The sequence below is a fragment of the Talpa occidentalis genome, unplaced genomic scaffold (genome assembly GCF_014898055.3).
Source record: "Talpa occidentalis isolate TD23 unplaced genomic scaffold, MPIMG_talOcc4v2.1 talOcc4.3, whole genome shotgun sequence".
Taxonomy (NCBI): Eukaryota; Metazoa; Chordata; class Mammalia; order Eulipotyphla; family Talpidae; genus Talpa; species Talpa occidentalis.
Window position 1 is genome coordinate 100,724,970 of NW_023603184.1, and position 27,179 is coordinate 100,752,148.

General features: G+C 34.1%; 1 protein-coding gene and 1 non-coding gene across 2 annotated transcripts; both read right to left on the minus strand.

The window, feature by feature from the left end:
* Positions 1–921: 921 nt before the first annotated feature.
* FASTKD1 (FAST kinase domains 1) lies at positions 922–26,991 on the minus strand. Its single transcript, XM_037522111.2, has 14 exons — positions 26,915–26,991; positions 24,077–24,145; positions 19,670–19,795; positions 17,399–17,797; positions 15,068–15,178; positions 14,054–14,185; positions 10,337–10,826; positions 9,199–9,313; positions 7,728–7,856; positions 6,861–6,992; positions 6,288–6,401; positions 4,629–4,767; positions 3,901–4,015; positions 922–3,350 (listed from the first exon to the last, which is right to left on the minus strand). The coding sequence occupies exons 1-14, from the start codon at positions 26,956–26,958 to the stop codon at positions 3,255–3,257; spliced, it is 2,211 nt and encodes a 736-aa protein (XP_037378008.2). The 5' UTR covers positions 26,959–26,991; the 3' UTR covers positions 922–3,254.
* Positions 24,501–24,665, minus strand: LOC119256462 (U1 spliceosomal RNA). Its single transcript, XR_005127792.1, has one exon. It is a non-coding gene; the product is annotated as a U1 spliceosomal RNA (small nuclear RNA).
* Positions 26,992–27,179: the final 188 nt, after the last annotated feature.

A 27,179-nucleotide genomic window follows, 5' to 3' on the forward strand; every position in this document is an offset into this window, starting at 1 on the left:
TTATCAAGCAATTACATAAAAAACATGAGTAGTTATATGGCTCTGCTTTCTCTACCATAAATATGGAAAGATATTACAAAATTCAATTTTACTTTGGATCTTTGAAGTAGAATCCCAATTACTTTTCTGTACTGAGAAAAACCACTGTGAACTATATACCATGAATACACAATCAACAAATCTTGAAGGTGGGAAACTTTTCAACAGATAAATTGTAAGAAAGAGAAAGGATGTAAGGGGATGCTCATAGATTAAGACAAACTTGTTTGGGAGGTGGGGGTGATACAAATTATGGTGTCCTGAGATGCAAACGAGTGATAAAACTGTAGGAGAAAGTGCTATGATTGCAATATAGTGATTACTTTCAGGAAGAATGTGCAGATCTATGTAAATATGAGATTCAATTGAAAAAATAGTGCTTTGAGATGATGAAAATTTTCTGAAATTAGACAGTGATGATCATGGTTTCATAACCCAGTGACTATACTAAAAACCACTTTTTAGAACATTGATATTGTGGTATGTGAATTATATCTCAGTTTTAAAAAAAGAATGCTTTTGTTTATAATAGTCCCACTTTTTAAGATTAAAAAAAATCACCAAATAAAAATTCAAGTATATATAGAAAAAAGCATTTCAGTCAAGCAGCCTAGAGAATGGAGAGTAACAGATGTGGTACATGAAAGTCAGATCGTGTATAACAATAAGTGAAAGGTACAATCAGTGTCATTAGATCTCCATGTACTCAAAGTATAAATAACTGAGTTTTCATTATGTCAAAAGGAAACAATTTATAACCTTCTTCAACCTAATAATTTTATCCTAAAAGTTGCACATAAAATATTTCAACTTATTCAAGGGATTAATTCTTATAATCATTTATTTGAGAAATCAGACACAATCATAAAAATAGGTAACAAATTTAGCACATCAAATAATACAAATGAATATTATGAGGAAATTCAGAATGAGGGAGACATAATGTCTAACTTACTGTTCTAATTCTGTTTTTTACAAGTTTCTGTAAAGTTTACATTCTGCAAAATCACTAAATACTGGAGCTCAAGTCATGCAAAGTAATTAGACATTTTAAACAAGTACTTCAACTAAGCCTAGGCCAACTATCAATGGAGAAAATAACATGTAGGACACATTTTTAAAACTAGGCTGCAGATTTGAGGCATTTTAGCTACCAACCTAAATTTGGGACAGAACTAATGTAGAGGGCCACGAAGTTAGAAGACAGACCTACATCCCTACCAGGCAGCCTTAGGGTATTTAAAATAAGGCTTTTGGCTAAGCACAAACATATATTGCTCTTCAAAGAGGAGAGAATGTACAGAATCAGACAAGGCCTACTTCCCCCTCAGTTCTCCCCATTTCCTTGCTTCCATTTATAAGAAAACTCATTTCTCCTCTCACTTGCTCTTGAAACATTAGGGCTTTCAAACCCACTGCTCACCGAAAGTAATCTTCAGGGTTACAATAATTTCTATGTTGCTAAATTTAATTGACATTTCCAAGGCCTCATCTCACCTGACCTATCAGCATCACCTGATATTACTACTCACTTCTTCCTCCTTGAAATGCTTTATCTACTTAGCTTCCAGAGTATTATGGCTTATAACTTTTCCTTCTAAGCCTCTCTGGCAAGCCTGCCTTGTCACTCTCCTTTGCTGGTTCCTCCTCCCCATCTCTATCTCTTTATGTTGGAGCTCTTGAAGCTTAGTCTTCAGATCTCTCCCCAATTGAGACTTTCCTTTACTCATATTTTAATGCGTTCATCTGCTCTCAATCCATTAAATACTATTGACAACTTCCAAATTTATATTTGAAGCCTGGACCTCTGAGCACATTTATTGAAGTGCCTATTTGATAACTTCAGATATTTAAAAGGCATCACAAAAATTGAACATGTCTAAAACCAAACACATGATCCTTCAATCCTCCCATATGATCCTCTGCCCCTCACCTCCCTCTTCCCATAGACATCCCCATCTTAGTCAATGGCAATGACATCCTTTGAGTTGTTAAGGACAAAAATTATCCTTGACTCCTCCCTCCATGTTCAGTCAGTAAGATAATTCGATTGCCTCTGCCTTCAAAATATATCCAAGAAATCTGACCACTACTCTTATCTCCACTGCCACAGATGTCTCCATTTCTTGTCCTGATTATTGCAATCACCTGATAATGGGTTATCCTGCATATATACCCACTCGAATGCACATTGCCCTCCTTTTCCTCTCAATAGAGTGGTCAAAGTTATCCAATTAAAACCTGAGATCTCTATTCCTTTTATAGAAACTCCAGTAGTCTCTCAGAGTAATATAAGGTCAGATTTATTTGACTCATCTATTTTCCTTTTATTATACTTCTACCTTCCAGTTGTTCTGCTCCAGCCACAGTGGATTCCTTATTATTTTCAAAAATGCCAGACATAGCCCCACCTCAGGATCTTTGTACTTGAGGGATCCTCTCCTGGAAGTTCTCTACTCCTAGAGAACCTTACCTCCTTAATTTACTGAAACGGCCTCCCTGGTGGCACGAGGGGTTAAGCACCGCACTATGAAGCAATCCACAGCCTCTGCAGCATGAGCTCGATCCCCGGCTGACCAGGGAGAAACCCACATGGCGAGACAGACCTCTCTTCTCCTGTCTCGCCTGCTGCTCCCCTCAGCAGTGTATTTCAGTCAGTCTGCCTGTTCTGTTCCCCATTCTGTCTCTGGTGGATCCTCTCACCCCCTGCATCTCTGGCCTGTACCCTAGCTCTTGTATGCATAAATAAATAAATCTTTAAAAAAAAAAAAAAGAATTTACTGAAACATCAAGTCAGTGAGTCTTTCCCAGATTAAAATTACACCTGCCCAGAATATTCCTACTCCTTCTCCTGAATTTTTCCCATAGCATTTAATATCATCTTTTATTCATTTTGTTTGATTCTACTGATGGAAGGTAAGTTGTATTCACTGCTGTATCCCCAGCCTCTAGAACAGATCCTGACACACAGCATAAACTCATAGAATGAATTGTAATCTATTTAAGTTTCTTAAAAGCTACACATCTTTTATATTAAAAAATTTAAACAACTTTCAAGCCAGATTTCCCATTGTAAAATGTTTATTTTAATAGGTATTCAGTTGGCCCTGAAATCAGTCAATTTTCCCATTCTTTTTTAATTGATTTAAGTCACCTCATTAAAATAAATTTATTTGTAATACAACATGATAACTAATTTTAAATAAAACTAAAAATCATGATTTGCCTTCTCCAAATATATGTTCTCTCAGGTAGTCCATGCGAGCATCCTTTGTTGACAAAGTCATAGAGTTCCATTCAAAATGAGGTATCTGTAAAATAGGTAATGTAGTTTGAATGGAAGTTTTAAAGCAATAACAGAAACACTGGAAAAGGCTTATAAGCACTATTAAGCAGAGCTAAAGGAACCTTATGAAGTCAGTTTACATAGCATAGTTTTTTAACCCATTACAGAAGCCAAATAAATCTCTTCTTCCTGAGAAAGCCTAGACCTTTTTTGGACACATAATTCCTTTTATCCGCCTAGGTCTATAGTACTTATGACACTTTTTTTTTTTTTTTTTTTTTGCTATGTACCTTTCCTACATTCGTAAACTACCTTTTTCTCTTAGAACTTTATCCATCTTCACAGTGCCTCTTTCTTGTAAAATAAACAACAGATCCTCTAGAAACAATAAAAGAAGTGATAGTTTTTGTTTGCTACTCTTCCCCAGAAATGGAGGATATTCTTTTTTCAGAGATATTTTAATATCACTTTTTTAATAGTAAGAAGATATTTCTAGAACTTTCCCATTAAAAGGAAACACATAAAGCCAGTGTTTCTGGGTTTTTTAGAGGGTAAATTACATGAGTATTTCATACCTGAATTACATGATAGCCCAAAATTTCCAAATGTCGTTTTTTCATAGCAGATTTTCCTTTTAAGTGAGGTATGTTTCTACAAAAAGCTCTTGAATCCAAAAATTCCAAAGCAATTCTACATAAGATAAAAAAATAAATAGTACTTACATCTGAACTCAAAATGAGCAACTGAATAATTATAAGACTTTCAAGAACAAGGTTGCATAACTTTATAAACTAACAAAAGTCAAACATATATAAATGAGTATGACAAGTTATTTTTCTACTTAAATTAGTATGTGATGACAAGACTATTCATTACTAGAATTACATCAAATTGTGTAAAATTACATTTCTATGTTTTCATCCATTTGTTTGTCTACTATATATTAACTATGTACCCACCACATGTAGGGCACTGTAAAGGACACAAAATATAAAGTAACAGCTTATATTCTAACAGAGAACATAAGCTAGAGAGTAAGTAATTGTAACACTGCATAAGAAGTAGCTGAGTGCTATCAGGAAAGTAGAGAGGTATGGGGGCTCTGAAAAAGATACTATTTACTTCCACTGAGGCAAATGGAAAGTTAGCACTTTAGTTTGACACAATGCTAGGTTTGAGACAATGAAGGACAGACATTAAGGCAGATGACACAGAAAAGCACAGGTACAACAGAAGAATGCATGAGATAGATGAGAAACAGATTCAACTGCACTCCACCTTTGCTAACTAAGAAATAAGTTACCTTTCAGCTCCTGGTGGCAGCCTTGATCCATCTATTAGGATATTTGACTCCCAGTGCATTTCTGGCAGTTTTCCCAAAGTTATATTATGGTTCCCATAAGGAAGAGGTTTTTTTCTTTTATCCAAGATACACTCAAAATCTATATACAAGAACAGGAGACAACAGTATGAATTAAGTAAATTCTTACAGGTAAAAGTTTTATACTCCAAATAAACATGCAAATGCACATATATGGATACATACATGCATGAAAGCATGATGTACTTCCCTGATTATCCAACTTAATTTGTAAGATCTAGTCCAATGTATCTCTCTTTGAAAATCAATCAATAAAAATCAACCAGTAAGTATTATTAAACTATACTTAACATGGAAATGTATTTAGCATTGGCCTAGGCCAAATCACATTAAAGAGTTTTAATCACCTCTGAAAACTATTAAAAACAAAAATTCAAGGATGTATCCTGTCTTTCCTACATGAAGTGTACTTAAGTGTAAATAATATGGGAAAGTTCTTTTTAGACAAATTCCAGCTAATAAATGCAAAAGGAATGACAGTCTATCACTACTTTGTTACCGCTAATGAATGATAGGTTTTGGCAATGATTTTAAAGGCTGATAAATTCAGTAGTTGAATTTGACCGGATGAACTGACAACTTATAAACCCACAGATGAATCTTAATGTGAAAAGAAGACAACCAGCACTGTGTGTCTTCTGATGTGATGCGCTAAGAGCACACCACCTATAAAAGAGCCTGACAAAAAAACACCCCAAAACCTAATGTAAATGGAATAAGCTTGAGAGCTATTGGTTTACAGGAAAAATGGGATACAGGAGCAGGTTAAATGTTAAATGTAGCAATTGGAAAAGTCCAGAATGTAAAAACAAATATTTTTTCATAAATTGTGAAAAAAAAGGTTGAACTTCAAAAAAACCAAATCAAACAAATACAATGTTTGAATCCCAATTTTAACAAACTGTAAAGTAAAATATATAAAAGAAAACAGACATTTGAGCAATGACAAGCTATGTGACACTAAGTAATTAACATGAATGGCTGTGGGGTATAGCGATGGTATGGTAGTTATATTTTTTTAAAAGTCATCCTTTTAGATATACATTCTGAAATGATATATTTTTAAAAGATTTATTTATTTTTATACAAGAACTGGGGCACAGGCCAGAGGCGCAGGAGGGTGAGAGAATTCACCAGAGAAAGAACAGAGGGCAGAACAGGCAGACGGACCAATGACACTGCTGAGGGGAGCAGTGGCGAAGCAGGAGAGGTCTGCAGCACCATGTGGGTATCTCCCTGGCTGGCCAGGAATCGAACCTGCGCTGCAGAGTCTGCAGACAGCTTTACAGCATGGGTGCTCAACCCGCTGTGCCACTGGGGAGGCCCCACATTCTGAAATGATATTAGTCTGTGATTTGCTTCAGAAGAATCAGTTGGGACCCTAGTGAATGATATTAACAGCTATTGATGCTGGATGAGATATTATTCTCTCCATTTTTTTATATGTTTGAAATCTTTCTATAATAAATATAATTATAAAAATATTTAAACAACAACATAAAAAAATGAATGAATTAATGAGATGATTCTATTTAAATTACTGATCTTCTAAGAGTAACTAATAACCTACCAAAAACTTACCTACTGTGTGGTAATAAGGTGTAAGAACTGAGGCTTTTACATAATTGATTCCTCCTAGGAGCTCTGCTAACATTTTATATATCTGCTGTTGTGCTCCATTCATGCTGCCAGTATCTTTATGAAGATAAAATAATTAGTTCACTTAAAATAATGTTTTGAGTGAAAACCATACCAACTTTTTTTTTTTTTGTGGGGGACCCTTGCCGGCGGCCGGGGTACAAGCTGGTGCTACAGAGGCTGCGGGCAGCCTCTCAGCCCAGCACTCAACCACTGCACCACCAGGGGAGGCCCCATCCCAACTTTATAAACTGAAAAATAAAAATATTTCCAAACAAGAGCTTCATTATACTACAATATACAAAACACTAAATTCAGTACAAGGCATTTGCTCTCTACTCAAAGGTGTTTCATGTCTTAAATATTAAGAAATTCTCATAATTCAAATGTTACAGCTACAAAATGGTTCCATTAAATAGATCATTGGAAACTCTCATGTCATGGCAATGTACTACCTAAAAATTTACTTTATTGATAGAATTAAATTTCACTATCCCACCCAAAGAAAACTCAAACCTTTCTTAAACTGTTGTTGACAAAAGCGGTCATGAAACCATGGAATCTGATACTCAGGGCATTCCAAGTAGACTGCTCTATTTAATTCCATAAGACGAAACTGGACCCTCATACTTAGAGATGAACATAAAACTGAAATCAAAAATAAAATATTAATAGATCTTAATAGCTTGGGCTTAGCAAAGACAATCCAATTTTTCACATTCATTTCTCCTTATTGTTGGTTGCTATTTTCATTCTCACATAATAAAGCACTTCCATTTACACACAGATGCTTTAACATTTTTAAATTATTACATTTAAATTATTACACGATTAGGAACAACTCCTATGTTGTTTTCACTAATTATAAATGTTAAAACTACATTTTTTAAAATTATACCAAAGAATTTTCACTTAGGAATCTATTCTAAGAAAACAAAGATGAGGTCAACGATCCCCATATAATAATCATTATTTATAATAATGAAAAATTGGAAATAATCTACAAGATAAATAAATTTTGTAGACACTAAAAAAATCATGATCAAAAATATTAAAATATTTAATGGGATAGAAAATTGTTTAAACACAAAAGACAACACAATATATTATTCAAATTTAGTTTTAAAATACAGATATATAAACATACACATAAGAGTACGAGAGATACAGAAAAAAATCAAATAGTCCAAAACACTAAAAGTGGTAGTTTCTTTTGGTGGTAAGATTATAAGTACTCTTTTGTTTTCTACTTTATGTTTTTCTGTGTTTTCCAAGAAAAATTTCTATAAACATTGTTACCAATTAAAAACTTCAATCTAGGTATAGCTGAAACTCGTATATGAAATACAAGTAATAATTTAATAAATTAATGTAGATACATACGTTCAAGTTGAGAATCCAATTTGGCTAAGAATTTGATGTTAAAAATTGACTTTAGTAGAGCTTCTGGAAAATATTCAAGTGTGGCCAACGAGAAACCAAGAAACACTAACATGAGGGGATCTAATTTACCTAAAACAAATTAAGATTTTTTTTTATTATAATGTATACATACCTATTTCACATCAATATAAGCACATACTTTATTAAGGTAAAACTAGGTTTAAAAAACAGTGCATATACATCCTTAACCAAACTAAATTATACTGGTAGTTACCTGCGGGGGGTGGAGGGTTAGGATGGAAAAGATGGACAGGGGAGAAGGATAATATTGTTTCTTGGTCTGGGTTCTGATCCCTTGAGTGATTTAATTTGTATAAACTCATACTATATATTTCTGTATTATTATACTTCCAGAAAGATTTTTAATATTACCTTGAAAAGGAATGAATTCAAAATGGAAGGTCAATAGTCTATGTAAAAAGGGCATATAATTGTGGTCTTTGTGTTGCTGATAATAACAGTGTTAGCTATCATAAGCACCTTACATGTATGAACTTATTTATATATTAATCTATGGGTTGCTGGTAATAATAGTGTTAGCTATCATAAGCATTTTACATGTATGAACTTATTTATATCTTAATCTAGTATACAGTAGAACTATTATCTTCACTTCATAAATGTAGAAGTAGAGAAATTAAATGACTTGCCTAAAGTCACACTGTTAGCAAATGGAGGGTGAAACAACCTAACTCCAGCTCCAGAGCCTGGATCACTACATAGCACTGCTCTCTAGGGATCTCAGACAGTTCACTAGGCTGAGCTGTATACACGTATGAAGCTCAGATTTCACCTGGCACCTCTTCCCTTACCTGTCACCCAGCAGCATGACCCATGTCCCAGAGCATAAGGCTTGAGGTTATTTAGCAGACTTGCCTCATCTAAGAGGCATTTGTAATGGAGGAAAGGGATCATCTAAAATGCCCTATAGACAGCAGTAGTCTGACAAAAGACAAAAAATTGGAAAAATTGGCTCTATGTTTATTAGGTGCATTTTTTCTATGCTTCAAGTATCAGTCTATCTTCAAGAAATTAGCACATAGACCTTGTTCTAGAAAACACTTAGAGGGGCTTCCCTGGTGGCGCAAGGAGTTAAGAACCAACCTATGGAGCCGTCTGCAGCCACTGCAGCACAAGTTTGATCCCTGGCCAGGGAGCTACCCACATGGCACAGTAGACCTCTCTTGACTCACCCGCTGCTCCCCTCAGCAGTGTATTTCAGTCAATCTGCCTGTTCTGTACCCTACTCTCACATCACCCCCACCCTGCACCTCTGACCTACACCCCAGTTCTTGTATGCATAAACAAATAAAAATAAATCTTTTTTTTAAAGTACAGCATTCTTAAAAATAAATAAATAAATAAGGAATATCTTTTGGCAGAGCAATGTATTATGAAACAATATACCTACTTAAATAAGAATTAATGTGGTGAATGCAAGTTCCAAAAAATTCATCCCTTTGAGGTGGATCATAGTTCAAGGTGCTGAATGGAAGAATAACAGCAAGGATTGCGAAAGGATGGATCTGCATAAACAGACAATGTTATATTTAAAATTCCCCTATTTTAACCTAATTATTATTTTAGATAGAAACATTTCTCTTAACATGTCTATAGATAGACTATGCCTATGGTTAAATTATAAATGCATCACTCTGTTACTGATGAATTTTTCCACCATCTTTCTCTACTTAGCCCCACCACTAATTTCTAGTATCTTTATGTGATAGAGAAAAAATAAATCAGATAATCTACAAATTAATTGTTAGATATAAAATCCTGTTCCAGAATTCATTAGTCATTAAAATGAATAGGTATTAGTATCACTTATTTCTGCATTTCATAGTCCCATAAGAATCTTAGTTTGTAGTCAACAAAATGTATTTTTCTTCATTCATCCACCTTTTATCTAATTTATCTAATACTTAACATGCCAGTCACCATGTTAACCGAAAAATACTTCTATTTTTGTTTGTGCGAAATATTGTCCTCTAACTAAAAGCCTTATTCTGAGATATACAATACATTTTGTGAGCATCTTCTCACATAATCCAAGAGGCAGCATTTTTCATTGCAGAAATAAATTCATAAGAAGACACGCTGAAAATTTAAGAATACTTAAGTCACTGGATAGATACCTTGTCATTTTCTCCATTTTCACACTTAACTCATACTTTTGAATGCAGTTGTTTTTAAATAGTAAAAGTATCACATAATTATAGAAACTAAGAAAAGGGAAAAACAAAAATCATTCACAACCTATAATCCTAATATAACTAGTATTGTTTTAAGTATTTCCTTCTAGTCAATGAATTTCGACTAGTGGTCTTAACAGTGTAAATGAACCAAAGTATGACTGCTAATCTCTCCAAATCTACATCACTAAAGGAAGAGGCATTAAGTGGAGGAGTAACAAATTGCTGAACCAGAAAGTAGAGTTTAATTTTTAAACTTTAAATTCTAATTAAGTTCTCAAAGTACTTTTAACAAATGTGTTCCTTTAGGAGTTGACAACTATCTAAAACTACTGTGTGCCATTTCCACTTTACCTTTTCAATATGCTCAATGACTACTGAGGTTATCCTATCAAGTAGGAGAGGACTGAGGTAGTTTGTTCTAGAAATAAAAGATGCAATCCCAACAACATTTTTGTAATCAATTTCATCCATCATACTCTGTAAAGCAGTAACTGTTTCTTCAAGAAGTGACTCAGCAAACCAGTCTCCTTTTGTTAAAGTTTTAAGTTCTTCCCATAACAAATTCAAATTGTTACATTTTCTTAGTCTCTGATGGCCATAGTGATCTAATTTTTGAAGTAGTTTCAATTGCTTCCCTGTAATATTATCCAGACACATGTGATCATACTGAATACATCTTAAAACAGATGTGGCAAGTACATTCATGTCATTTAGGTCACACTGTGGTAAAACAGCTTCAATTTGTGATAACCCAGTTTGATCCAGGTGAGGAGGAGTCAGCATGGAAATAGCACAGACTAAGACGGAAATCTCACCAGGTATGATGCTGATTTTCAAATAACTATGAGAAAAGAGGAGAGAAATGAAATGAACAAAATCACTATATCATCAATAAAAACCTATATATATATATATATAAATACAAAAAATAATTATAATTAGTAGGTACCACAGGCTTAAAATACCAGTTAAGAAGGGTTAGATAAATTCAAAGATGACTAGTCTATTAAGGGTTTATAAGGGAAGCCTTAAGATATTCCAAAGCAGGACCTCCTGGGGCACAAGGGTCTAAGTCTCAGCATTATACAATCTAAATTCAAACAAAGTTCAGTTATTTTTAAAAATGTTAAATTTTTTAATTAGCATATTAAAATATGATAGTCAATATTAATAAGGATGAATTGGTACAGGTATTCTCATTCACAAATTAGTAAACTTTGAAAGTTGGAGTAACCTTTCTAGAAAGTAATTTAGCAGTATGATTCAAGAACTTTAAAAGTAATTCTGTCATTTGATATGGTTAATCCTTGTTCTGGGAAACCAGTCTAAGAAAATATATGGGCAAAATATTGTGTTATTTATTATATTTTTTATGTGGCTGAAATTTGAAAACACTAGAAATACCCAATTAGAGAATAGTTAAGTGAGTCGTGGTACAGTCATATGATGGATGATAACCAGTCATTAAAAAGATTTATAAATAGGGCCTCCCTGGTGGCGCAGCGGTTGAGCGCTGGGTTGCGAAGCTGCCCACAGCCTCTGCAGCTCCGGTTCGATCCCTGGCTGCTCCCCAGCCACCAGAGGAGGGTCCCGCATGAAGCGCAGACCTCTCCTGCCGCCCGCTGCTCCCCTCAGCATGTATTTCATGACTCTGCCTGTTCTGCTCTCCACTCTGGCTCTGGTGAATTCTCTCACCCTCCGGCGCTTCTGACTGTACCCAGTGCTTGCATAAATAAATAAATAAATAAACAAACAAACAAATGAATAAATCTTTAAAAAAAAAGATTTATAAATAGTTCTAAATAATTTGGGAAAATAATGATAAGGTTAAGAGGGATATAAAAGGTGTGTTCATGATTCACAACTATGAATCAAGAAATGTGTGTGTGTGGTGTGTGTGTGTGTGTGTGTGTGTGAGAGAGAGAGAGAGAGAGAGAGAGAGAGAGAGAGAGAGAGAGGGAGGGAGGGAGAATATACCATAAGGAAATAAAACAAGTTGTTGACAGTGGATGAATTTGTTTAAGAATGATTTTTAGTTTCTTCTTTCTACTTTTTTGTATTTTCTTCTTATATTTTCCAAAATTTTCAAAATGATTTATATGTAATATTTGGCCTAGCGCCCAACACAACATAGGCATTCAATAAGTAGTAGCAATATAGTATTTTATATACAGAAAAGCAAGCCCCCATATTTGCCAATCTTGTGATACTTGTCTAAAAATAAACCTTCATCAGATATAATCTCTCCAACTTCACTTGATGCTTTTCCTTGTGAAACTTATTCAAATCTGAAAACTTAAATTCTGCATGACCACCATATACCCACCAGCATGGCTGAAACTAAAAAATAAAAAAATACCAAGCATTAGTGAGGATATGGAGCAGCAGGAATGCTCACCTTGCACTGGTGTAATATAAACTGTTATGGTCATTTTCCAAAGCTGGTTAATAGGATCTATTGAAGAGTAACGTATTTATAACCTATAAACTAGCAATCATATTCCTTGGTAAATATTTACAAAAATGCAAACATGTTTACTAAAAAATAAGCATACTACTATTCATAGTAGCCAAAAATTTAGAAGTAAATAAAATATCCATCAACAGTAGAAAAAATTCACCAAAAAATTTACTCTAGTCTTACAAGAAAATATCACACAGCAAAAACATGGGTAAAGACAAAACTAAGCCACACATTCACAGACAGAAAATAGTTGGGGAGAAGGGAGGATATAAGTATTTTATGTAGATTTTATTTCTTTTTTTTTTTTAAGATTTATTATTTATTTATTTATACATGCACTGGGTACAGTCAGAAGCGCGGGAGGGTGAAAGAATTCACCAGAGCCAGAGCGGGGAGCAGAGCAGGCAGAAGGACCGAAGTACACTGCTGAGGGGAGCAGGGGGCGGCAGGAGAGGTCTGCGCGCCCTGTGGGACCCTCCTCCGGTGGCCGGGGAGCAGCCGGGGATGCAGAGGCTGTGGCAGCTTCGCAACCCAGCGCTCAACCGCTGCGCCACCGGGGAGGCCCTGTAGATTTTATTTCAATGTTAAAAACAAAAACCCTTATTCCAGTACAAGAACTCCCTGAGTTCCCAGCATGGTTTCGGATCTGTTTATATAAATATTTATGTAAACTGCTTTAATTAGATTGTGTTCCTTCTAACATTTACATTAACTGCACAGAAGTGACGGAAGGTAAATAATTTTTAAGCATGAGCACCTACGTTTTTGCATAACATCTTCCCAATTAAATTTCTGATATAATTTTAAACTTTATATTTAAACTTTAAAATGTATATAATATGTAAGGGGCTGTTACTAGACAAAATTATTAAGCTTTAGTTTTATAAAATTACTAAACTTTAAACCTGTCATATTAAAGTCATTTTATAAAGGAAATAAAACATTACAGGTAAAGAGAAATCCCTTTTGATGCTCCCAATTCTGCTCTTACTCTTCTGTCAACACATCTACAGGTAAACGTTTTAATTTTGAAAAAAAATGCTAAATAACTAATGACTAAATAATTATATCTCTGGGTCAGTTTGTGATATCTCATTTAGAACATATGAGTATTCATTAGGAAGTTATGTGAACGTCTGTGTTAAATACTGAATGGATGAAGGAACATTAAGTATGCATGTGATGAATCAACTAATAAGTTTCTTTGTTTAAGAAAAAGATATACATTCTTTTAACACACTAATAAGCTCTCACTCAATAAAATGCCACCTCTTGTTTCTCAGCTCAAACACCTCTTAACTATAAAGGCATATCACTTTATTATAACAAAAATTATTTTTAACTACTCTTGATGGAAAGGAAAGTGGTTTGGCTTTTATTCATTTCCTAAGGATCTAATCACCCCTACTGGCCTTATTTCCATTTCAAAATACACCAATCATGAATATTAGCAGAATGAGCATAAGAGAGATAAGTATCTTAACACTTTTAACAATGAGCTACCCAATTCTGTCTCCAAAAATTCCAACTTTAAACACAAATGAAATAATTGAGGCTAGATTATAAAATGAAAGATTAAACAGACATTTCTACTTAAATCTTACCTAAGCAGTAATTCTCTGAGTCTCACAAAAAATTCTTTACTTTGAAAATGTAGAAAAATCAATGCTCGAGTTATCTTCAGCAACTCTTTTGGTTTATAGTTATCCAAATGTTTATGCAGAATTGAAGCAATTCTAAAAAGAATGATGAAAAATATATTTATTAAACATTCATTGATGAGCTCTTTCATGTCCGTGCTGGAGAAATAGCAGTGAATGAGACATGGTTTTCCACTCCAAAAATAGAAGATTGTGCCAGGAATATAAATTAAAATAAAATAAGGTAAGAGCTATCAACAAAGTGTGAAAGAAATAATAATGAATTATCAATAGTAAGAGAAAAAAAAGTATAGTTCTACTTCCTAAATTGAAAAAACTGAAGTCATCAAATTCTATATCCATGCCCCCACAAAAATTTTGTTACCAAGAGTAATTAAAATTTGTAAAATTATTTAATTTTCTTTCTTAAATCTACTGACCTAATGAAAATGCTTAACAACAATGGGAAATGCTAAGAGGCTGTAAGTTGGAGGAAAGGGGGCAGAAGAAATATTTTTTAAAGGAGTATACAATAATGAAAAATAAAGTATATAAAATCTAAACCATGTATTTTTTTTCTTCTTTAACCTCAAGTTAACAAAAAGGTTAATATATGATCCATATGACTTTAATACTGAATGTGGTGTGAAACAATTCAAGCCCACATAGAGATTAACTATTATGTAGAAACTGTCCTTTTGGAAAATCAGGTCCTGTTCTATGCTCTCCACTTTACTAGATTATGGTGATCTATTTGAGAATATCAACAATAACAAAAGATATGAAAAATGCTATATCTAATTTTAAAATCTCTATTTTGAAAAACAAACTACTTAGAAAATAAAAATACTTTGTTAATTCCTTATTTCTTCACAACCAACGGTTGGATCATGGGAAAAAAACTTATTTTTCTTTCAAAAATATAGGCACTTATTAATGACAATTAAACTTAACACCATGAATTTCAGGAAAGACTACTTTTTAATCAGACGCGCATTTCTGCTCTCCATCTCTTCCATTGCCCCAATCACAGCAAGGGCTTGTTGGCTGGTCAGTTCTTCTGATATCAGTAACAAGGTTGATTTAAGTCTAGAAGTAAAGAAAAAATATTTTTATGTAGAAAATCTAATGATCAGCTTATAAGAAAATATTTTTAGGACCTCCCTGTAGTGCAAGAGTTTAAGTCTCAGCACTATCAAGCTATTGCTAGCCACTGGAGCAAGAGTTCCATCACAGGCCAGGGAACTAACCCACATGGCACAGAAAACCTCTCCTGCCTCTCCAGCTGATCCCCTCAGCAGATCCCCTCAGTAGATCTGCCTATTCTGCTCCCCTCTCTGTCTCTGGTGAATCCTCTCACACCCCACACTTCTGGTCTACACCCCCATTCTTGTGTGCATAAATAAATAAATCTTTTAAAAATAGATTTTTAAATGTTATTTAAATGATAATTCTTAGATCACAGATAGAAAAATAATAAGAACCTGAAGTTGATTATAATTCTAATTTTCTCCCCCTATAATTGGGAACAACATATTATTGAATAAAGAAAATATAATTTTTAATTAAAGCCTCAATATAATCTAACCTTAAACTGTCTCTTTTTTTTTTTTTTTTTAATTTAGAGGCATGTTTTATTTATTTATTTATTTGTTTGTTTGTTTTGTTTATACATGCACTGGGTACAGTCAGAAGCGCAGGAGGGTGAGAGAATTCACCAGAGCCAGAGCGGGGAGCAGAGCAGGCAGAAGGACCGAAGTACACTGCTGAGAGGAGCAGCGGGCGGCAGGAGAGGTCTGCGCGCCATGTGGGACCCTCCTCCGGTGGCCGGGGAGCAGCCGGGGATCGAACCGGTGCTGCAGAGGCCGCGGGCAGCTTCGCAACCCAGCGCTCAACCGCTGAGCCACCGGGGAGGCCCTGTCTCTTGAAAAATATAAACAAAAGGATTTTTAATTGATCTTCAAATAGGCCAAAGTTATAATGGTTATCAAAAAATTCAGTGAAATTATTCAGTATTTTAGTTAAAGAACAATCAATAGTCTAACAAAATCCCAACTTTTAAAAAGTGAATGTGACCAGGAAGTCAATACGTACACATATGAAGAGCAATCTTATATACTAAGTATTTGCTATAATACTGTAAACTGAAAAATTTTAAAATGGTTCATTTTTAAACCATCCACAGTGGTACAATAATAAAAAATCCAAATATAAATGTGCCTTTTAGAAAAATTTAGAACATAAACCCAAAACATGAAATTTGATAACAGGACAAATTAATTTTCTATTCACACTAGATAAGTCCACACTGTTTTTTCCACCAACCTCACTAAATATTTCAAATCCAGCTTTTCCCCAAAGTTTTCCCCAACCACTTTAGTCCACATTTTTCTCAGTTTTCTATCTGCCCAGAACACTCTATATCACTAATTTGAGTACTTAACATAAACAATATTGCAGCATCATGCTATTTACAAATTTTAATTATATATTTTTATCCTCTGACATGGAATATAAATTCCTTGAAGGCGTGCACCCAGTTAAATTCAACTTTGTGTTGCTTTAGCATTGAGATTTTAACAGTATTTGGCAACCAAAAAGTTTCCAGTAAAAGTTTTTTTTAATAATCATTTCAATAGTTTCTCAAAATGTACCCTTAAATTTCTCCATATAATTCAAATGACTCTAAAATAAAATTCTCCATGAAGTTTTCATTAACAGTAATGGTGAAGATACCTCTAGTATGCAACTCCTGAAACCCTTGCCTAACTGAATCTAATCTGTTTGTTCATACTTAGTAATCATGTATTTAGTATTTGCTTACCTTTATATTCCAAATATTTCTATCTAAGCATAAGAGTTATCTACCAGTGTGCATAATAAATGCTTTGCATGATGAATGTGAAGAGCACAAAGCATAATATGGTCCACTGTTAGGAAACTACTATAATTTTGATTACTCCACAACCTATATTGGAGTTGGGGGGTTCTTATGCCTGTAAGGTCAGTTACATGTTCTAGAAAGGGAGAATAAACACACTTAAATGGTCTTCTTGCTCATCTTTTGTTGTGCTAGCCACCACCTGGGGGTTACTAGTGCCCTCAAAACACAGCATTAGACTAACAGTGTGATATATACAAATCATAATAATTCAGAGAATGAATCAAGGCACACAGCATTAGAGATTATTTTCCCTTCCATGGTTGAATAAGGTGATTTTTGTGCCTCCTAGAACTGCAAGGAGATCTAAGCTTGAAGGCTCCATATATTTTCTGAAAGAAAGGTAAAGCATTTTTAGCTGAACTTACTGTTTTTTTTCTTCAGGTCCTGCTATGGGTCCCAATGCTACAAACAACTTTACAAAGCTAGCAGGTTGATCAAACAGAGGAATCATTTCAGTTAACCTCTTTTTAGCCACTACAAAAAATTCAAAACTATGAAACTGTAGAGAATTATATAAACTAAGTATTTTACTGATGGATTCCAAATCAAGGTGGTTTGCATTGCTTAAAAACACTTTATTGCACCTTTCTAATAATGGATAGTAACCATATTTAATATTTCGAAGAAACTGTACTATTCTTCTTGCAATGTTGACATGGGAAGAATCTATGGTGTCAAAAAGAAGTTCTGTTTTGTTCACTAATTGCTCTTGAAAACACTGTGATATTAAAGAAGATATGTTGACCATCAAAACAGACAAAGACCTGAAAAAGAAAAAAGATGCAAGGATTTTTTATATTTAATAATATAAAATAAGAATGAAGAACAAATGATTAGATATAGAAAGAAGCCAGTAAAAATATTGTAGGTTTTATATCACAAAATTTTTCTTTTAAATATTAGAGGGACTTGAACATCCTAGTAATTGAATCTCTTCAGACAAAGAAACATTGAACAATATTTCTTATTGAGTGGTATAATACCTTATTCTATAGATAACTACTTTGAAGTAAAATATTTTAGTGAAATTAACTCAAATCACTTTGCACTAACAAAAACAAAAATAACTCAAAATTAAGTCTTATTTTTGTAAATAGACTTTTTTATTTGTTACTCTGATTTCAAATTTTATGTTTCATACTAGATTAATTTTAATATACAACAGTAAGATAATATTGAGCATGAGATGGCATTATTCAATATTTTTCCTCTCAATAAATACTTTTAAAGAACATAAATCACTCTTCCAGTCATTATAGAAGACACCAGAACTACCAGGTGAAGACCTTGCTTTCAAAAGACAGTTCTTACATATTATAAAATTTAGAAAACTACAAATATAAGACTGTACCTATAATGAATAAGCTATGCAAAATGGAAATCACATATAACAAACACTGGGGATAAGAATTAGAAAACAATCCATGAAAAAGTCATAGAAATAGAAATCTAAAACAATCTCAACCACTAAGATAGTGTGGCTGTTTGCATTATTTTGTTTCCAAATTTCTTCAATTTTTTCAATGAAATACATATTTTTTTAAAACCTAGTTGTACAGTACTGCAGACTATCCAAAATTTTTAAAGTTAATAGTAATCAACATTAATTAGTAACCTAATATTGCTATTCAGTTTAACCACAAAACCCCTGAAATCCTTTTTTAAATTATGTATATATTTTAATTGCATTTTGGAGAGGGGAAATTTACAGTGATTTCAATAAATTCTCAAAAGGGTCTATAAGAATTTTTTAAAGTTTTAAAAAATTACTTTCTAGTGATTTTTCATGCATGTGTGAAAATATTCATAACATAGAATTAACCATTAAACATTTTTAAGTGTTAAGTGAGAGCTCAGAAGTATTAAGCACATTTATACTGTTGTGAAATCATCACCATAATTCATCTGCAAAACCTTTTCATCTCCTCAAACTAAAATTCCTTACCCACTAAACAATACCTCCTCATTCCTCCTTCCCTTAATTCCCTGCAATAACCATTCTACTTGTTTCTAAACAAGTAGACCTCATGTATGTGGAATCATGCAATACTGTCCTCTTGTGCCTGACTTATTTCATATAGCATAATGTCTACAAGATTCACCCATGATGTAATTATTGCTCCCTTTTTTAAGGCTGAATAATATTCCATTGTAGGAATACACCACATTTAGATTGTTTATTCATCTGTTGATAGATATTTAGATTTATTCCACCTTTTAGATACAGTAACTAATGCTGCTATGAACATAAGTATATATTATAGATTGAATTGTGCACCCACCCCCATTCATATATTAAAGTCCTTGTGATTAATGTGACTATATTTAAAGATAGGACCTTTCAGGATGTAATTAAAGTTAAGTAAGGCCAAAGGGTGGCAGGTAAACTTGTTAGCTTCCAAATAAAGTAAAATCTCAAAACTTTCATAGATCTCAAAAATATTTATATTTTATAAATTTTATCTCAAATTCATATAACATTGTCAACTGGATACAACTATCTACGTTTAATAGATGAATATATCAAACCTCCAAGAGATTAAAGTCACATAGCAAGGAAGTGGCAAAATGAAGTGTTTGTATATTTAAAACTCAGAATCCATCCACCAAAATACAAGGCCTCTAAACAAATTTACCTTAGATCCTGTATGGTTTCCAAGTTCTTATGTACAATATCAGCTATTTTCCCCATTAATGGACTAAAATATAAATGCTGGTCTGCTAGGCAAGAGGAAAATTTTGACAGCACATTGATTTCAAATCTATTAAAGGGAATATACAAAAGATCATTATTATTTACTTTCACTTAAAACACATAATACACATAATACAGCTATAACATAAAAAGTAAACCAAAAGCAAGTAATCAAAACTACTAACATGTTACTAATATAAAATAAGTTTTTCTAAAATGTTTATTATTTACTATTATAAAAGTAACATGCTGTTAAAGTCAGATACTATGGTAAGATTTTGCAGAGAAAAATATCACTCAAAATTATTTAAATCATTTACTTAATAATTTTTGAGATGACAGAATAATTTGAACTCAAGGTTGTATTTTTTTTTTTAAAGATTTATTTTTATTTATTTATACAAGCACTGGGTATAGTCAGAAATGCGGGAGGGTGAGAGAATTCACCAGAGCCAGAGTGGGGAGCAGAGCGGGCAGAAGGACCGAAGTACACTGCTAAGGGAGCAGCGGGCGGCAGGAGAGGTCTGCGGCAGGAGAGGTCTGCGCGCCATGTGGGACCCTCCTTTGGTGGCCGGGGAGCAGCCAGGGATCGAACCGGTGCTGCAGAGGCTGCAGGCAGCTTCGCAACCCAGCGCTCAACCGCTGCGCCACCAGGGAGGCCCTCAAGGTTGTATATTAACAAATAAAACAACCACTGTTACAACCATGCTGTGAAAAACTTCAGAATCTTTCTACAGAAATTATGACTCAATTTCTTCAACAAGTAAATGGCAAGACAAAAGAATAACAATAATGTAACTGTTGGGCCTCCCCGTGGCGCAGCGGTTGAGCGCTGGGTTGCGAAGCTGCCCGCGGCCTCTGCGGCGCCGGTTCGATCCCGGCTGCTCCCCGGCCACCGGAGGAGGATCCCACATGGTGCGCAGACCTCTCCTGCCACCCGCTGCTCCCCTCAGCAGTGTACTTCAGCCCTTCTGCCTGCTCTGCTCCCCGCTCTGGCTCTGGTGAATTCTCTCACCCTCCCGCGCTTCTGACTGTACCCAGTGCATGTATAAACAAGACAAACAAATATAATAAATAAATAAATAAAAACATGCCTCTATAAAAAAAAAAAAAAAAAAAAAAACACTAGAAAAAAAAAACAATAATGTAACTGTTAAAGTTTTTTGAAGGCTTTGAATTCACTAAAAGACAACCAAAAGAAAGTTCACAGCAGCACAATATGTAATAGCAAGAAAATTGCAAATAATCTAAATATCCATCAAGCATTAATGGATAAACTGCATAAACAATATTCAGAGTATCACACAGCAGTAAAAAAAAAGAAAGAACTACTGAAACGTGTAGTTCATGAAACATCACAGATGAATCTTTGAAACATACTGAATGAATTAAGCAAGATAAAAGAATACACACTATAGGATTCCATTTTGATAATAACAAAACTAATTTAAGGTGTTGTATAAGTCAAGGATGGGAGAAGTAACTGGAAGAAAGAATGAATGGAACTTGTGGGGAACCAGTGATGTTCTGTTTCTTTTTATTTTTTTGGTGCTATTAAGCAAAAGTGGTCAGCATGTAAAAACTCCTCAAGCTGTATACTTATGATTGATGTAATTTTATACAATATTCTTCAATTTAATGTTTACCACAAAAAAGAAAGAGAGAAACTTGAGGAAGAGCAACCAAATACAAAGTGTGAATCTTGATTGGATACTCAGACAAACTACCTGTAAAAAGACCTGTATAAAGCACTGAAGGAACAAAGATCTGATATTAGATGATACTAACGAATTCATTTTCATAACTATAATAATGGCATTGTGATTATATAATTTTAAGAGTGTTTGTCTCTCAAAAATGCATAGTAAGAAATGCATAGTATAGACATTCAGAGATGAAATGACATGACAATTTATACTGAGGGGTAGAGAGGGAATGGGAAGTGATCCAAAACAAGACAGTTATTTGGGTAATTTTTAAGGCAGGATCATGAATACATGGGAATTGGTTATTATAATCTCCCTACCTTTGTAAATGTTTCAAATCTTCCACAGTACAGGGCCTCCCTGGTGGCACAGGGGTTAAAGTCTCAGGGCTATCAAGCTATCATCACCCACTACAGTGGGCATGAGCTCATGAGATCGACCACCAGCCAGGGAGCAAACCCACATGGTGCAGCAGATCTCTCCTGTCTCACCCGCTGCTCCCCTCCGCAGTATATTTCAGTTAACCTGCTTGTTCTTCTCCCCACTCTGTCTCTGGTGAATCCTCTCACCGCCCCTCCCCCACTACCTCTGGCTGAGACCTCAGTTCTTGTACACATAAATAAATAAAATAAATCTTTAAAATATATATATACATATATTTCTGATTCACTAGGAACTACAATTGTACACTTGTAATTTAATTGCTTAACTAATTGAAAGTAAAGCTAAAAGAATCTATTTTACAAATTATTGGTTCAAACTACATTATACAAATAGAACTTAATGTAATTTTAAAGAAAACGTTAAAGTTCCAAGGTATTATCATCAGTGACCAAATTTAACTCCAAAGATTCAGTCATTTTGATTGCTCATGAAAGGAATGATTGTTTTCCTTACTCTCAATAAAATTAGTTACAAGTACACAGAGTGCAAAAATGGAAAGGATGAGCAGATAAATGGGTTTATATAATGAGATTTACCAAAATCACAATTTAGTAAATGAATGCACAGTTTCTAACTCAGATAACTGTTTCTTCTTGCTTGATTTAACCCAGGCTATATAGCACAGGCTTACACAGCTTGCTTGTATGTTACAATAACTAAGAATATTTCAAGATTTATGCTTTAAGAAGCACTATAGTTTAAAAAAAAGCATAATATGGGAATGTCTGTCCCTGTATATGAATAAATGACCTATTTCTTCCTTACCTTAGTCAAAATTTTCCTTTTATCACAGATTTCTATTTCATTTTGGAAGAGAGTGATTCTGTTTTTGTTTATTTTCAGTCTTCCTCTTTCTTAACCACCTTGATTTTCTCTCTATTCACTAACATTTGCTTTATTCCATTACTAATGGACCTTGGTTATATAGAATCCTGAGGTTAAATAAACTCAAAATTTTCAAAAATAGCTTAAGAAATTCCCACATGAACTATTTTTTTTTTTTTTTTAGAGGCATGTTTTATTTATTTATTATTTGTTTGTTGTTTTGTTTATACATGCACTGGGTACAGTCAGAAGCGCGGGAGGGTGAGAGAATTCACCAGAGCCAGAGCGGGGAGCAGAGCAGGCAGAAGGACTGAAGTACACTGCTGAGGGGAGCAGCGGGCGGCAGGAGAGGTCTGCGCGCCATGTGGGACCCTCCTCCCGTGGCCGGGGAGCAGCCGGGGATTGAACCGGCGCTGCAGAGGCTGCGGGCAGCTTCGCAACCCAGCGCTCAACCGCTGCGCCACCGGGGAGGCCCCCACATGAACTATTATTATCTCAGGTGTTTTATAAATAATTTCTCGTGTTTTCCTACACCGCATAAATAGAATAATCTAGTATAGATTTCTCTAAACTCATAAGAAAAAAACATGAGCAAATTTCACATGTTTCTAGATGATTACTGATTATAGCAACATGCCAAAAATATAACTGTGTATAGCATAGGAAATATTGATAGATCTGAACTGATACCATTTACAGCAGTGGACCTGAAAGTTTTTAAGTCACCTAGGAGCTCCCTGTTCATTGTCTCTCCATAAAGGTGGAGTGATAGATAATTACCTACAGATGCTGCTAAACACAGTTATAAAGTCATCCTTTCTACTAAACTGATTATCTTCTTTTTGCTTCTTTTATGGCTACTGAACTTTAGGTTGATATTGACAGCCTATCACTCAGAGAATCTTTTCTTTCTGAAACAGAACTCTTGCAGAAAAAAGATTCAAGAAACCTAGTCCACAAACAGCTATGCTTCTACAGTATTAATATTTTGATTAATTATATACTATGTGAGTGACATATATTAATTATATATTATATAAGTGATATATATTAATTACATATAAATATATGTAAGTATAGTGATATATAAAGTACATAATATCTCCCACTCTTAATTTTAAGGTATAACATTTGAAATACTATTCTTTTCCTCTTAAAGAGAAAGACACACTCCTCTGAAAGATTTCACTGTGCTAAATAAAAAACAGACTTTACACAATAAAAAACCCTCAAACAAAATTCAGTTTAAATACATTTTGTTCAATTAAGCTTGATAGTAGGCACCAACCCCCCATTCTTTCCCTGTAAGATTTTACTATGCTAACCATAAAAAGGGTAGCCTTTGCCTTAGATGATGAACCCAGGGTACTTGCCTTTCCAGTCTTCTCCATGCTTCTGTAACTAAGGCTTCAACAAATGGGTCATGGGCCTCAACAGCAAATCTCAATAAAAACAATAGACAATTACTTTCCATACATAAACATTTTTAAATCATCAAATATGCATGCAGTAAGAATTATACTATAGAAGTGAGCCTCAAATTATACTTTTTTACAGTCAATCTTTATTTCTGATCAATTCCCATTTCAGTATTCTGATTTCTTATGCAACCTAATAAACGTCTACACTTTATCCCATGCCCCTCTCATCTGTTTATTTTCTTATTTCAATGCCCTCCACTAAGTGGTGAAAATATACAATGATATATAGTGAAAGTACATATAACATGTATAATTTTGCTCTGATTAGGAAAAAAATTAGAATTTGCAAAGAATTACTTTTATTGCACAGAAGTGATGGGGTAGAGGGCGAACACAGTCCCCCACTACCACAAAATTATTGAGCTGAGTTTCCCACATTTGAGGAAATCACAGGAGTCAGCATATCTGGAATGCGATAAATAAGTCTCACCCTGCAAAAACCACCTTTGTGATCATGATATCTTCCCTAACAGGTAAGTATTATAAAAATATTTTTATAGCAGAAAGTGTGTAAAGAACAACAAAGGGAAAGATACGTATGTATATATATCTACATCCCAGCATTGTTTATATCTATCTATATATATATTATATATATATAGAGAGAGAGAGTGAGAGTGATCTCAGTGTTGTTTATAATGTGAAAAACTAATTCTAATAGGTGAATATTTAACTAAATGATCCTATACAATGGAATAATATGCGATTACTTAAAATCATATTTTAAAGAACATGTATTGATATGGGCAAATGCTCACAATATAATGTTAACATAGTGAAAAAGTTAGGATACAAAACTGTAAAAGAAATATATTTCATTATGTGTATATAATAACAGTATAAAACACAACAAAGCAAAAACGGACAATTATAAATCAGAGACATACTGCAGAGGAAATAAAAACGATGAAGTCAAATTCACAGTAACAGAGTAAAGAGGTTGCTACTAGTAGCTAGAGTGCCGCGAAAATAGAGATGCTTGTCAAAGGGTACAGGCTTCAGTTATTGAGTACACTCTGGAGTCCTAAGGTATAACATGTGACTATAGTTAATGTATTACACACCTGGAATTTGCTCAGAGAGTAATCTCAAGTGTTCTTCCCACCACACCCCCAAAAGGATTACTATGAAGTGGTGGGTACATTATTTAGCTTGATTGTAATAATAATTAATTGTGATAATATTACACAATATTTATTTATTTTAACACATTTACAGTCTAAATACATGCAGTTTGTATTTGTCTATCATATGTCAGTAAAACTGGGGAAAACTAGAAAAAGGCATTCTATATTTTTGGAAGGGAATCTAGCCTAAGGAAGATCTGGATTCCTTCAATAAAGGATTCAGTAGGTATAACGACTTCATCATTTTTATTTTTAGATTCCACATATAAGTAAGATCATGCAGTATTCATTTGTGTCTGATTTATTTCACTTAGCATAATGTTATTCACATGCATCCTGTTCATCTCTGTTGCAAATGGCAGAATTTCCTTCTTTTTTAAAGTATATATACACTGTAATATAACATATACAAAATACAAACACATACACACCCCACAAGGTCTTTAACCATTTTATCTGTCAACTGCTTCTTAGGTTAGTTCCATATTTTGGCTACTATAAATATTGTTGCACTGAATGTGAGATTGAAGATACTTCTGAGAAAATTTTATTTCCTTTGAATATACACCCAGAGGTGGGATTGCTGGGTCATATAGTAGTTCTATTTTTAATTTTTTAAGGACTGGCCACAATGTTTTCCATAATGACTATATCAATCTATTGTACATGAGCATGAACAATGCACAAGGGTTCCCTGTTCTCCACATCATCACCAAAACTTGTTTTTTCTTGCCTTTTTGGTAACAATCATCCTGTCAAGCAGGTGGTGACATTTCATTGTATTTTTTTTTTTTTTTTAAATATTTATTTATTTATACAAGCACTGGGTACAGACAGAAGCGCGGGAGGGTGAGAGAATTCACCAGAGCCAGAGCGGGGAGCAGAGCAGGCAGAAGGACCGAAGTACACTGCTGAGGGGAGCAGCAGGCGGCAGGAGAGGTCTGCGGGCCATGTGGGACCCTCCTCTGGTGGCCGGGGAGCAGCCGGGGATCGAACTGGCGCTGCAGAGGCTGCGGGCAACTTCGCAACCCAGCGCTCAACTGCTGCGCCACCGGGGAGGCCCCTCATTGTATTTTTGATTTTCATTTTCCCTAATGATTAGTGATGCTATGAATCTTTTCATACACCTGCTGATCATTAGTACATTTTCTTTGGAAAAAAATGTCTATTCAGGTCCTATGTCTATTTTTAAATCAAGTTATTATTTGGTTTTCTACTATTGAGCTGCAGGAGTTCCTCATATAAACACAGGAACAATTGACTAATTGTTTACTGTTATTAGGCATTAATTTGAAATCTAATTGCTTAATTTGAATTCTAATTGCATCTTCATCATCTTTGGCCAACCGTCTTTCAAAAAGATTCCATAATTACATAGAAGTTAATAATTTTTCTACTTTCATGATAAAATTCCAATTTTTTAAATTGTAATTCTACTAAACGGTATCAAAGAATGTCACCCAGACATCTCAAATATTACCAGGAAAAATATTTATGAGAAAAAAAATCCACATTGTTTTTCATTTTAAAGAGACTTTTAGAAAATTAAAATATAAAAATAAATTATAATCAGTTCCATAAATCGTAAATGGACATTACTTACTGTTGTGTGATGTACAACACATTCACCAGGGTCTCATCATTCATGAGCTCTATTTTCTTTGTAGTTAAATTTTGAAGAGCAAGAAATTGGGGATGGTCTTTGATACATTCAACATTTTTTAACAGACTGGTCTTCTGCTTTTTAAACTCCCAAAGCATATTAAATGCATATCCCACTTGCTTTTCTGAAAGAATGGTTTTGTTTTTTTCAATTAGATCAAATATTTGCTCTTCATCTGTACACTTATCCATCTGACTTATTAATG

Bases quoted from the DNA above. Each gene is read 5' to 3' on its own strand.
- FASTKD1 (XM_037522111.2), bottom strand. From the start codon at position 26,958: ATGAATGATGAGACCCTGGTGAATGTGTTGTACATCACACAACA. The intron at 19,796-24,076 runs GCAAGTACCCTG...TCCCTTTAATAG, and splicing joins GCATGGAGAAGACTGGAAAG to ATTTGAAATCAATGTGCTGT. The intron at 6,993-7,727 runs GTATGTATCTAC...TTTTGATTTCAG, and splicing joins ATTGGATTCTCAACTTGAAC to TTTTATGTTCATCTCTAAGT.